Raw genomic sequence first — 15,147 nt, 5'->3', positions numbered from 1 at the left:
AATGTGATACCCTTGTTCATATTAAAAATTAAAGATTTAAAATGAGTTTATAATGGGCTACAATGGACTTCTATAGCAACTTGAGTTAATAATTTTCGTAAAGCGAGGACGAATACGAAATAGTTGCTATATGACCTATTAAGCAGTCACGCAGGCGCGGACTCGGGCTCGACAAGAATGGGATTTTGCTGTGTCATGTCAATGAAAATGAATAAAAGATACTTCCGATGCTAGTTAATTGGACGACATTTCATGTGAAAAGAAAAGGGCACAAGAAGTTTGGGAGAGTCGTATCTGACCTAATTTTTTTGTGGTAAGAAAGTACTTGTGAACTTGTCCTCTAACACACCTTTCTACATCAATTTACCTCACATGCGTGTGCTATCACTATGCTAATTAAGTGGGGTGTATTCAATGTAGAGATTTAATGACTTTCAATGACTTTTTTAAAATGATAGATTTCCATGGATTTGGTAGATTTTTATTGACTTTTGTAGAATCTCACAGATTTGTAAATATAATTCCATGGACTTTTGTAGACTTTTTGCAAGATTTTGATAGATATTTGTAGACTTTTGTAGACTTTTTCCAAAAAAATTACAATTCAATTTAACAAAATCAAAATTTCAATATATATTATTTATTCGAACTAGTAATTATTTAACATAAATAACATCTTCACTTTGAAATAAATTTACTTATTTAAAAAGTAAATATGTTTAATATATGAAAAAAATCACAATTCAATTTAACAAAATTAAAATTTCAATCCCCGTGTCTATCCAACATGCATAAATAATTAATCAATAAAATTTTAATTTATAAGCATATATAAATAAAGTTAATCAATATAGATAAATAGCTAATCAAAACATTATGAAATTTGATAAATTTTAAGCAGTTTTTTATAAAAAAATCTAAGGTTCGTTATTGTGAATATGATCAACGTCACTCCACATTCATATGCCATTATATTTTGGAAGGTGAGGAGCAAGATATAGATGCATATAAAAATTTATTTTAAGAAAACAAAGCCTCGTCATATGATGCATTTCCTCCTCACCTTCCAAGATATAGATGCATATAAAATTAAAATATATTTTTATATCCTAATTCCTGACCACGGTGAAATCATCCGCTAAGATTGAAAGATAGGACATAAAAATTGTTACTATCATTCAAAAACTGATATGACATAAAAATTGTTACTATCAAGTGATAGGACATAAAAATTGTTACTATCAAAATTTCACATAATTATTTGAAATATAAAATATCCTAACATAAGACAAACTATAACATATGAATCTCATTTTATTTTCTCATCCGTAATAACAATCGTTAAGAATTATTGAGAAGATAGAAAACCAGATATTTTCCCCTGGTCGAGTAATGTCCAGGGCCCCCAACGTTATTTCCCTCCAAGATATTAGTATACCAACGACCAAAAAGCTTCTCATATCTTTTCAAATCTTTGTCGTTCTAGTATACAGATGGGGTGATACATTTTCAAGTGTTCTTTCAAATAGCGCCATCTTTTTTTCTCTCAGATTCGTGGATCAACTCACCATGATTTGAATATATAGAAATCATAATATATTTTTTATCAAATCAATAACGATTCAAGAAAAGATTCATACTTTTGAAATTTGGAGAAACCCTCGATTTGTCTTTAGAGAGGGGAAAACACCGTCTTTTGAGTGAGAAAGACAGATATATGGGTGATAATGAGAAAAAACTGTTTTTTATTCTATTAAAAGTCTACCAAAATCTCTAGGGTGAGTAGAAGACAATTTTTGAGTTTTTATAGTTGTACCTAGAGTTTTAAAGTTTGTACATAGAGAATTATATTAGAATCATTATAAATCTATGGAAATATTGGATACCTATAGATTTTTATAGATTTTTAAAAAGTCAAGTTTGAATACCACTATACTTTTCATGACTCTAGAAAAATCTAATTTGGATACCACAAAACTTTTATAGAGTTTATAAAAGTCTATGTTCAATACCTCTAGATTTTTAAACTCTACAAAAATCAATAAAAGTAATTGAATTTCCAAAGTTGAATATACCACTAAGTATTTATTTCCTTTATGGTTTAGCTTAATTCATAGGTCTAGGTTAGGCCAAGTAGATATTATGTAATTTCTTTTATTTTCTTCTGCCACGTAGAACAAAATAGTAGAGAAATAGCTATGCTCTTGGATGATAAGGACTCTATTTCAGCAGTGTTAATGATTCAGGTAAAATAATTTCTTTCCTATGCTAACTTATTCTATTTTCAGTTTTGATCTACTAAATATCCAAATTTTTGGCTTTGATAGAGTAACTTTATTTTTTAATTTAATCATTTTTCTGGAGTATTGTGTGGCACAAGAAAAATATTGATGTGATGTCAGAAAATAGTGATGTCAATAACTGGATCAAATACCAAGACCACAAGTTAATTAACTATAAACCCAAAACCCTCAAATTTATTAGTAGGTTTTTGTGAGACGATTTCACGGATCTTTATCCGTGAAATTGATCAACTCTAGCATATTTACAATAATAATCAATATTTTTGACATAAAAAACAATACTTTCTCGTGAGTAATTCAAATAGAAATTTCGTCTCACAAAATTAACTCGTGAGACTGTCTCACAGAAATTGTTGTGATAATTTATTTTTCATGCTCGTGATGACCGAAGATAGCATAAACTCAGGGTAAAAATGTTACATTCCTAGCAATTTTCAGAGAATTTTAAATGCAAATATGGCCGTGGTATCTGGACCATAAATTTATCAAGCCCAATGGCCATAATGGGATATTGACTTTTCCAGTTCACAAGGTTAAAAATAAATCCATAGCCCAGTGGTTTTTTTTTAAAAATAATATAAATTATAAAAATCATTACAAAAATAGTGCAAAATGAGAGCGTTTACAAATATATTGTAATCCGCAATTAACTGCCGCGGATTCAGAATTTTTTTAAAAAAAAAAATAAAAAAAGAGTCACGGATTCCTTTGAATCCGTGACGTGCTGCACGGATTCAGAATCCGCAGCAGCCTGCTACGGATTCAGAATCCGCAGCAGCCTACTACGGATTCAGAATCCGTAGCAGGCTGATGCGGATTCTAATCCGTGACCTGCTCACGGATTCATAGAATCCGTGACTCCTTCCCGTGATTCCCCTTCTTTAAATTCCCTCGCACCTTCTCATTTTCATCACCGAGCCTTTCTTGTGCGCTCCTCCTTATTTGCACCGAACAATTCTTTTTTTCTCTTGGGCGAATTGTTATTTCTATCACCGAGCATCGAGTATTTTTTTTCCGGCACGTATCTTCAGAATTCTTCATTTACGTAAGTCTTCGTCATTAAAATTATTTTTTTAGAATTATAATACTTTTCCGTTTGAGCATTTTTCTTTCGTCATTAACGTAAGTTTTATTCATTAGAATTATAATACTATATTTTACAATATATATGTTCACGTATCGTAAAATTTTTGAGTAATATTAATAATTATGTTTAATTTGATTACAATAATTATAATAGTAATTGTATTATTTGAATTAGGTATAATATTAGTTGTTTAATAATAACTATATAATTATAATATTTGATTAATTAGAATATTAATTGTATAATAATAATTGTGTAATTGTATAATAATAAACACATCACGTAATATTTATAATAATAATTGTATAATAATAACTATACTTAAATTAATTATAATAAATATATACGTTATGTATTATAGAAATAACTACTATAATAATTGTATAATAATAAATATATTTAAATTAATTATAAAACATGTATACGTCTTGTACTTTTGGATTAATTCAAATATTAATTCCATAATAATAAATATATAATTATTAGATTGGAATAAATAAAATATTAATTATATAATATTAATTGTATAATTGTGTAGTGATGAACGTATAGTTATAATAGTAATTTTATTATTGGAATAATTATAATAATAATGGTATAAATAATACACTAAACTTAATTTGGTTACAATAAATGTATACGTTTTATAACTATTACTACTGTATTGTTTATAATAAATAAACATTACTAATGTCTACGTTTTATAACGATTACTATACTTAATAAGTAAATGTTATAATAAATGTTCTAATAAATAACTATTATAATTACATGTTATATTAAATAACTATTACTAATGTATACGTTTTATAATTATTAATATACTTAAAAATAACTATTAATAATCTATGTATTATAATTACATGTTACTTTTTTTGATGTATTATTGATTTTTAAAAGAAATTAATAAATTTATAGTAATTAGTTTTATTATCAACATATACGTTTAATTTTTTCAAGCCGGAGAAATTGCAAATAAATTTTGTTTAGTATAAAATATGTAGTTAAATTTTGTACAATATAAAATTTAATATTTGCTAACTAATGATTTTTTGTTTGCAAGATGGTTGAAAATACGGACAATGTGTTGTATTTGCGAGATAGACACATATCAAATAATATCAACGCTGAAAATATGGATGAACTAATTCCGCCACGTCGATCTGACAAATGTCTTTGGAGATTGCTTAATGCTGGGATTCACCTCCGTGTCCGCCTATGTCTTGCACGCATGGGCTTCTATGGTGTCATTCAGTGTGGTCCAATTAAATATTACGATAATCATTTACTTACAGCCATTGTTGAGAGATGGCGTCGTGAGACACACACATTTCACCTTACAGTGGGCGAGGCAACAATCACCCTACAGGACGTTGCCCTTATTTGGGGGTTGAATATTGATGGCATGCCCATCACTGGTGTCGATACCGCGTACAACAAAAATAATTTACAACAGCGCTGCGCTACTTGGTTGGGTTTTAGGCCTACATCTTCTCAGATTAAAGGTGCACATCTTTATCTGACTGCGTTGCTAGACCATTGCCTAAATAATATGATTAATGATGAAAGCACTGAAGAGGACGTAACACAATATTCCCGTTGTGTTGCATTGATGATCATTGGTGGATGTATGTTTCCGGACTCGGAAGGTGCTGCTGTTAAACTTATGTATTTGCATTTTCTTGAGGACATAGAAATAGTGAATACGTTTAGCTGGGGTTCTGCTGTGTTGGCATACCTTTATAGAGAGTTGTGCGACACATCAATGGGAGTAAAAGTTGTTTTATGTGGCCCTGTTCAGATATTGCAGGTAATTTTACACTTATACGGTCATTTTATTTACCATCATAATTAATTTTCCTTATGATTTGACTATTTTTGTTGTATGTTATTGCAGATTTGGGTGTGGTCTAGAATTACTCTTCTTTGCCCTGATAGAGCGCAACAACTATCTATGTCAGCAGAGCAGGCAGGAGATGTTCTTCAGGGTCTACCATACCCACCATACGGCGCACGGTACTAATAAAAAATAGTTAAAATTTATTATTATTATTATTTATTTAGTTTTAATGACTATATTGTGTATTTTTATAAATTGCAGGTGGAGACGCGGATTTTCTTGGACACACACGGCCCATCATTCGGTCCGTATAATGAGAGATATGCTTGACAGGATGGTAGAAGGGCAGGTAGATACATAAATTAGTTGTTAAAGTTTGAAATTTTTTAAAATTGAGTATGAATTATAAATTATCAACTGACTAATCTTTTTTTAATTTTATTTGCTTCAGTTTTTATGGACAGTTTACGATATGGAGTCCCCGGAGGTCGGCGGAATTCTTGATGGAGATAGAATTCATCTATGTCGGTCGGCATGCGCATTGATCAATTTTCATATAGTTGAGATGCATAGACCAGAGCGATGTCTCCGACAGTTTGGAATGTGTCAGGGTATTCCGCCACCTGCTACTAACTTCGACAATTTCTATAGACTGACGCGACAAGGCCGTAACAACTTTGTCACAGACACGCCCAGCTCATGTGCAATCTCCACCGATGTGGACACGAAATGAGTTTGAACCCGGACCATCATCTTCAAATATGGCATACACTACTCCGCCTGTGGTTCCAAGCTTTCCATCATATGACTCTGGGTACTACGCTCCATTTGTCGGTAGTTTTACACAATTTTTACAAAGTTACTTTCCACTGGGTATGAGTGAGAGTCGCCCTACATTTAACACGTCGCCCATACCATTTCAACAATATTCTGAGCCAGAAGAGTATGAGGCTGGTGGGAACATTGCCGATACCAGTACATCTGCAGCCCAAACTGGTATGCATGGAGATGCTGAACAGAGGTTAGGTCGTGGACGCAGAGTAATCAGAAGACCACCGTGTGGCACTGGGGGGCATCGTTACCATCATAATTAACTATTTATTTAGATATGCACAATTACTTACGTCGTATTGTTGTATGTTTTTCAATTCTTTTTTTAATTTGAAGTTGTTGTTGCAACATTTGTATTGGAAAACTTTTTACAATTTATTATTGATTTTATAAAACTGTAGAATGTAGTGATTGTAATTTATTATTCTTTTATTAATAAATTTACGGTTAAAGTTATAGTAATGAAAATACATAAGTGTGATTACTAAATCAAGTCAAATAAGTCAACCCACTTGATATTAAAACATCTCCACAACAATACAACACTGAATGTTTTTGAACCTGCTGTTGAAGTTAGAGCAAACATGCCTCAAACAGAAACGATGAACACCAAGAGGAGGCTTGAAGTCAGGGAGATCTTGAACTGCACTTGTTATATCCGCATGTCTATCAGATATAAGGCACACACCACTACACCCTCTGGTAACATGTCGTGCAACATTACCGAGGAACCAATGCCAAGACTCATAATTTTCTTCATCAACAAGCGCAAATGCTAACGGCAAAACCTGGTTATTGGCATCCAATGTTACTGCTATGTGTAGTTTGTGCTTATATTTGGTGTACATATGGGTACCGTCTACACTGATTACGTTGCGACAATGTCCAAAACCATCTATACATGGTCTAAATGCCCAAACACAAAGTTCAAAACTTTATGTGGATGGTCATACGGTCGAAGATGCTTCCATTCTACAACAGTTCCTGGATTGTACTTCAACAAAGCTCCCATATATTTAGGAAGCAAAGTTACAGAGCTTTCCCATGTGCCATAGACTAACTCCACCGCGCGTTTCAAACTCCGCCATGCCTTAGCATACGATATATCATACCCATATTTTTCTTTAATACTTTCTCGCACATATTTTATTTCATATGCAGGATCACAACGTACGATTCCCAAAAATGTATTGGCTATCATGTTTACGTCAAGGTTGTGGTGATCTATACCGACTTGGGTAGACATGCATGTGTGATCACCACCATATTTTGTGATCATGAAGTAGCCTAAACTTTTTTTGAACGATGCTCGAAGTCCCCACCCACAATTGCCACCTTCGGACCAGTTCTTGCATTTGACCTTCCAAATTGTCGGAGAACTTTCGACAACGATATATTCACGCCTCAAAACACGAACACAAAAATCCTTCGTAGAAGCTATTAACTCACCTTTGCTCTTAAAAACCATTTTTACACCGAGCTCTGGCCTTTCAGGATTGTAAAAGTTTGTTCGTGATGCAGAAGGAATACCAAATGAATCTGGAATTTGTTCATGATAGACTTCATTAAAAAATTGGGAAATTTCACGTAAATGTTGCTCCGGTGCAATAGGAATGTTCTCTGTCATTGTTGCTCCAGACATTAACACACGCGTCGATGTCCCTTCATTTGCATTGTCAACATGATGATCATCTTCTTCGTCACTTGAAGTAACATAAAAATCATCATCACTATGCATGACATGATGCGAACTGTCCCCAAATAAATCATCTTGCTCAGGCATGTGTTCTGTAATTGGAGAGGGAATATTTGCATCCACAGTAGAACTATCAAAATGTCTAACATTTGTGGTGTTTTCCTCATTAGCCCATGAATTTAAATCCAATTGACCTGTTCTACTAGAATCCCATGCGACATCAACTCCAGATGGACCCGTGATATGATGATCCCAACCCCTTGAAGTGAAATCCCATTCTCGTGTTGTATTCATCCTCCATGCATAGTCTTCTTCAGTGTGAGCCGTGATATGGTGATCCCAAGGACCAGTGTCGATCCCAGAGTATGTATGACCTGACTGTTCCTCGACGTGATACATAGAAGGTCCCGCTTCATTCAAACCTACTGTTCCCAAACCTTGCGTTATTACTGGCATGACTGCATCAAAATCGTAATCACTTACGTTCTGTAACACTGGCGATGAATCAACATACAAGTACATGCAATCCAGTGTCGGCAACTCAAACATAAATTGTAGACTATCATCATCTGTGATATAGACATGCTCTTCAGTGTAACGAGCCAACGAGCTATAACAATATTTCGTTGACAACTTGATGCAGAATTTTGATGGGTCGATATCCAGCTTGCGATGCACATAATTCACCAATTGAGAAAATGTAGTAGACCGAGAGATTCTAATAGGCCTTGTCGCGGGGATACTATATCCAACCCTACCATCTTCAATAATGACATAGCCACCTACATACAGTAAGGCTCTCACAGTATCCATTTCTGCACCAAAAAATATGACATAATGTATACAATCATAACAAAATTTAATACAAAAAATTGTTATGACTTATATTAACAATTTAGATTTTTAAAATGTGTAATTAAAATTTTCAAAAATATTAATTTCTTATATTAATAATTTAAACAATTAAGTGTATAAAAAAATCTAAAAATAAAAAAAAATATAATATAAAAAACAAATGAACAATTTACAAGATAAATTTATATTTTTCAAAATTGTTTTACTACATCTAAATTTTTGGTACCTTAAAACTTAATTTAATTAATAAAATAAGACTTTTAAGTAAATAAATTCAAAATATATCATTGAATAAAAATATGTTATCATTATTATTATTATTATTATTATTATTATTATTATTATTATTATTTTAATATATACATGTACTGTCGAGATGTGAAACTTTGAAATAAGTATAAGAAGTCACTAGTAACAAAAGTATATAAAATAGTATAATACAACCGAAAAAAATAATAATTACATTAATACAACATAAAAAAATCAATTAAAATATAAAAAATTATTTAAATTACCTTTTCAAATGTCGTTGTACGGAATTTGTAATTAAATCAGCTACCAGAGTTTAATATCTGCAATAAATTAAAAAATTTATCAGATACAATATACATACAACAATTCAATATAGAAAGAAAAAACAGAGATTCGACTTAGACTCGGCGCAATTCTCCCAAATTCTGATACTCAGCACAATTCTCCCAAATCAAATTATGAATTGCTGAGACTCGGCTCAATTCTCAAAAATTCTGATACTCAACATAAACGATAAAATCAAATTAGGAATTTCGATAATAACACGATCGACGCAATTTATAATGGGAGGAGAATCACGGATAAAAATATTTTAATTACAATTATTTCAAAATATATAATTGGATAAAAATATTTTATATATAAATTTTTATAATATTATATAAACTATATTAAATATTAAGTAAGTTATTTCAAAAATTTTAAAATAATTATATTAAATATTAAGTAAGTTATTTCACGGATAAATTTTTAAAATATTATACAAATTATATTAAATATTAAGTAAGTTATTTCACGGATAAATTTTTTAAAATATTAAGTAAGTTATTTTAAAATATATAATTGGATAAAAATATTTTAATTACAATTATCAATTTCATAGCACTAACATAAACATATTTATAATATTATATAAATTATATTAAAGTGATCAAAGTTATAGAGTAACTAAATACTATTTCATATATAAATTTTTAAAAATTTATTTAAAAAACGTAACAAAATAATTTAAAATTTTAGTACTACTAAGTACAATAATATTAACTCATTATTATATTAAATTGAATAAATTAATTATATTAAAAATACTAACATTCAAATATTTCAAAAATCACAATGTCATATTTATTATTTTTTTAAAATTACAACTATTTTTTAATATCGCTTTTAATATTAAAATTATAATATTTCATTAAATTATACTTAATCATATAATGTTAGTGAATAAAATTATAATTACATTAATATAATATAAATAAGACAAACAAAATATTAAAAAAATACTAAATTACCTTCTCGTACGTAATTATACGGAACTTGTAATAATATCAACGGACAGTGCTAATATCTGAAATTAATTACAAGTATTATAAAAAAAAAATACACAAAACAAAATATTATTCTAAATATATAATTATAACATTAACAACGAAATTAAACATTACCTCTTTATATATCTTCAAACGAGAAGGATGATAAAATCAATAAACAATTTTAATAAAGATCGAAGTGAAAACTATAGATTTTGCCCATATTTCTCGCAACACGAGGAACAAATATTTCGTATATTTTTCGCAACACCAGGAATAAATATTTTCGAGAACTGGAATGATACACACACCGAAGAGAAAAACCATTCTATTTAAAGTGGAGATTACGCGGAGTGTACACGGATTCTGAGAATCCGTGTGACACTGCCACGGATTTAGAATCCGTGGCAGTGTCCCACGGATTCTCAGAATCCGTGTCTTTTTTTTAAAAAAAATTTTTTTTTTTTTTTATAAAATGTCAGAATCCGGGACAGTGAGTCCCGGATTACAATATATTTGTAAATCTTTTACATTTGCAATAGTTTTACAATTAGTTTTATTATTTATAATATTATTAAAAAAAAGCCTAGCCCAGTCATCTGCATTCTTAGTTCTTACTCAAAAGTCAAAATTTACACGCGCCGAAAAACACATAATTATTAAGCTGAAAATATTACACTAATTTTAAAAAATAAAAATAAAAATAAAAAAATTGCACATATCTATTATCGATCTCTAAATCACACCCCCTTTCCCCCCGAAAATACACACCCCCCTCCCCCATCAAAACTCTTCTTTTTATGAGAAATATATAACGAGAAAAAAATCTGGGAAAATAACTTTTTTGATATGTATATTAACTTTCTCTATTTTTGAGTTTTTTTCATTAAGTTCTCAGTTATATTTTTCGAAGTGTTGACGTGACACCAAAAATTACTAAAGTGTCATATGTCATGTCATCAATTAAACCAAAAACAAAAGTCAGTGTATTAAAACTAAATTTTAAAATATTAGTTTACTAAGATCCAAAATAGTGTAAGTTAATGTATAGACCTAAAAATTTATATTTGCCACTTATCCAATTTTTAGTTTTACACTATTAATTTTTCAAGCTTTAGTACTAGTGAAAAAAAATTTAATTTCTGGCTATTTAAATTTAACTGATTATTTGGTACTGGACACGCCAGCATTTTCTGACGACATGTCAGTGTTTTCGACATCTAATCAATATTTTTTAGTCTCATGTCAACATCATGACGAAATAGGACTAAAAGCTAAAAAATCAAAGTTATTATATCAAAATACTCTGATTATTTGTTGGACCAAAATCCAAAATTTAACAATTTAGCGGACAAAAGAGTTAATTTCGAAATTATATATATAAACACAAAACTAGGTAGGAAAATATATTTCAACATAATTATGGTACATAAAATTATATTTTACAGTAAAATATCAACGCATGTATAGCATGTCAAGGATCACAAGTATAAAGCGGTATGCATATCATGTACACTTATAATTTAGGAAAAATTGCATTTTTGTTCTTTTTTATTTTTATGATTTTAGTACTCTATGTTATCAAATTTCACTTTTAGTCTTGTATTTTTCGATTTTTTTTTAAAATTTTAGTCTTTTTTAATTGAAAGTACTGATATTGTATTGCACACATTAGCGTCACGTCAGAAAAATGATCACATTTACCAAAAAAATCAATGTTAACTAACCAATTAAAACCGAAATTTGATAATATAAATGAACAAAATCTCAAATGAACAAACGTAGATAACCAAAAACCAATTTCGCCTACAATCTATTCACAATAACTTTTGTTTTTTTGTCATCTTGTCTTTCTAACTTACAGCATGATAGGCTTTATTATTTCGAAACCTCCATACAAAATTAACATGTTTTGAGTAACAAATATCGGTCTTTTAGGTGTGACTCGTTTGTTTTCTAGAACATCCACCTCGTTATGCAATATTAGTACTGTATAAATGTTTTAAATGTTCGATTTTTGGTATATTTCATAAATCTTTCGACAATATTCAACATCTCTCCGTGCATTTTTTTCCTGTCATTCCATGAATGTTTTGTTTTTTGCAGTTTGATTTTGTGCTTAAAAACTGATGGTCATCTTTCATTAAGCCGATAATTCAAATATAGGATATATCGCAAACGTAGCAATTTCGTGCAGATCATGAGAATATATACCTTGAGCCCTGAGCAATCAAGAACTTTATTAACTCATTGAGAATCAGATTCTTGAATTTCCACAGCAAAGAAATCTTTAAACTCTGCAAGAAAAGAATATTCACATGCGAACCCTAGCTAGCTCCCTTTTTCCCTTCTAAGACTCGTAGATCTCTTGAGTTTGGTACAAGAAATCTTGAAGTGTTAACTAATGCCACTACGAACAGGATAACAGATGGCTGTATAATTCCCATTTCAGTTGTTAAAACCAATATCCCTATCCTTGAACATCGACACTAATACATCAAATCAATTACTCCTTTGCAATTTGCAAAGCCACCGGCCCATGGCAGCACCACAGCCGCAGCAGCCACCACGAGCGCCGGTGGGGCGACCACAACATTCTTGGCTTCTGAGATGCATTGCTCTTACAGCTCTAGCCTCGATTGCTTTCACAGTTCTAGTTGTCATCATTATCTGGGTATCCATCCAACCAAGAAAATTGAAATATTCGATGGAGCACAGTTCCATCGGTGCTTACAACCAAACAAAAGACATCCTAAACGCAAAATTCCATTTCGTGCTCCGAGCGCACAATCCTAACAAAAGGGTCTCGTTATATTACGACAGGATCGACGTGTCCGTGTTGTACGAGGATCAGATTCTGTCGGTCGGTACTGTTGCTCCATTCTATCAGCCAAGGAGAAATGTGACCCATTTGGACTTAGATTTGGCGGCTAAAAACGAGAAGCTTTATGGGGCCGTGGCCCGGGATTTGAAAGTGGATCAGGCCTCGGGTGATGCGGACTTGAACGTAAAAATCAGGGCTAAAATCAGATTGAAGATTGGGGTTTTCAAGATTCATCGCAAGCTTAAGGTTCTTTGTGAATCGTTGAGGGTGCCGTTCTCCAGTTCGAATGGGTTTCAGAGGGTTCCGTGTGACACGGATGTGGATTAGTTGACCGATGTACGTCATTATCTTATAAATTGATTATTGTTTTGACTGTTATTTATTTTAAATATTTGGGCAGTGATTAATTTTGTGTGTTTCATAGCTTCATAAATTTAGTTATTTATTCAGTTCGGGTTTGTAATTTGGAAAGTGTATTGAAAATTATTAGTTTGTTCGTACGTACATGTGCATATAAAATAAGTATCTATGAAAAATAACTGATATATTTTGAGTAGGTCTCTTGTGAGACGGTCTCACAAATCTTTATCTGTGAGGCGGGTCAACTCTACCGATATTCACATTAAAAAGTAATACACTTAGCATAAAAAATAATAATTTTTTTTATGGATGACACAAATAAGAGATATGTATCACAAAATACGACCCGTGAAACCGTTTTCCACAAATTTTTACCTATATATTGACGTTGCTTTTTTATGAAATAAGTTCAATATAGCAGGAGATTTACGAGGAATATATTTTAATCTCTCTATTTTCTAACATGCATGATCCGCTAAAATTGGTTTATTATGTCACGTCCGTGACATGACAATATTTGTGAAATTCAATAATTAAATTAAATTAACTAAAAACTCTAAGTCTTAACAAAAAATTTAAATCTAAAATTAGCTTTGTTCAACGAATTCAATATTTTACAACATAATTACAAAAACCAAACTCAGTATCGAACTTATTAAAAATAAATGTCAACACTACACAAAGAAAAATAAAATTTTCCAATCCAAATCATTATCTTCAGAAATTCAGTCGATTATTGATCTTCTATCTCATTTTCATCTGAAAGAGAATATAAATAGTTAACGATATGGTCGTCACTCAATAATTGAGGGAACATATCTTCTAGTTTAAAAACATCATTAGCTTAACCACTCACTGAATTATAAATATCTGACTTAACTCCTCAAATTTGATCATGAATGTCTGGCTTAACTCCTCAGACTGAATCATAATTTTTGGTTTAATTCCCCAAAATAGATCATAAATATATGACTTAATTCCCCAATTTGATTATAAGTGACTAGTTTTACTTTACTAGACAAGGTCACAAATAAGATTAAGACATCATCAAAAATATTTGTTGTTAAATATTTTCATGCAATAGCGATTTTAAGTTTAAGATCCTATGAAAATAAAGCTATGAAAATACATGTTCCACTTACTTAATCTACTATAAAAATTTGAATGGAGGGTTGATTGGAAAAGCGCCTTAAGAACCTTCATAATCTTCTCAGAGTTTTTTGGTAGAAATAAATTTGTACGTAGAAAGTAAACGAGGAAAGCTAATATAATAATATTTATATAATGTAAGGCAAAAACTTGTGTGAGACAGTCTCACGGGTCGTATCTGTGAGACAGATCTCTTATTTGGGTCACTCATGAAAAAGTATTACTTTTTATGCTAAGAGTATTACTTTTTATTGTGAATATGGTAGGGTTGACAAGTGACGGAGCCAAGAATCCGCTTCTACCCGGGCTAGAATTTTAAACTCTAAAATCCTTTAATATTTTAAATTGGGTTACCCGGGCTAATAACAAATTAATCTAAAATTATTAAAAAAATTACATATAAATTTTTTCAAATTTTTTTGTGCCACTTAAATGATGTCCCTCCGCTTCTGGGGTTGACCTGTCTCACAGATTATGATCCGTGAGACGGTCTCACATGAGAGTCACTCATAATATAATTAGGACGTGTATTTTGAGGTAGCTTCAGGTCCGAGGATGAGTTTTGCCCGAATTAACTACTGATTATTAAAACGTGTCGGCCAGTCCGATCTTTTTCAATTTCCTAGAATCTTTTTGGTCT

The 15,147-nt window shown here is 30.9% G+C and overlaps 2 protein-coding genes and 1 long non-coding RNA gene across 3 annotated transcripts; 2 read left to right on the top strand and 1 right to left on the bottom strand.

Annotated features, from left to right (window-relative positions):
* Positions 1-4,432: 4,432 nt before the first annotated feature.
* LOC140834642 (serine/threonine-protein phosphatase 7 long form homolog) lies at positions 4,433-6,421 on the top strand. Its single transcript, XM_073199675.1, has 4 exons — positions 4,433-5,200; positions 5,288-5,406; positions 5,492-5,579; positions 5,682-6,421. The coding sequence occupies exons 1-4, from the start codon at positions 4,454-4,456 to the stop codon at positions 5,961-5,963; spliced, it is 1,236 nt and encodes a 411-aa protein (XP_073055776.1). The 5' UTR covers positions 4,433-4,453; the 3' UTR covers positions 5,964-6,421.
* On the bottom strand, positions 4,913-10,493 carry LOC140834649 (uncharacterized). The gene is made up of 5 exons (XR_012118741.1): positions 10,310-10,493; positions 10,157-10,212; positions 9,128-9,358; positions 7,889-8,572; positions 4,913-5,053 (listed from the first exon to the last, which is right to left on the bottom strand). It is a non-coding gene; the product is annotated as an uncharacterized lncRNA (long non-coding RNA).
* A 2,009-nt stretch (positions 10,494-12,502) lies between these two features.
* Positions 12,503-13,491, top strand: LOC140813153 (NDR1/HIN1-like protein 10). Its single transcript, XM_073171609.1, has one exon. The coding sequence runs from the start codon at positions 12,714-12,716 to the stop codon at positions 13,323-13,325; it is 612 nt and encodes a 203-aa protein (XP_073027710.1). The 5' UTR covers positions 12,503-12,713; the 3' UTR covers positions 13,326-13,491.
* Positions 13,492-15,147: the final 1,656 nt, after the last annotated feature.

Source organism: Primulina eburnea, chromosome 1 (assembly GCF_022965805.1).
Source record: "Primulina eburnea isolate SZY01 chromosome 1, ASM2296580v1, whole genome shotgun sequence".
NCBI lineage: Eukaryota > Viridiplantae > Streptophyta > Magnoliopsida > Lamiales > Gesneriaceae > Primulina > Primulina eburnea.
This window is presented reverse-complemented; position numbering and strand designations above follow the sequence as displayed.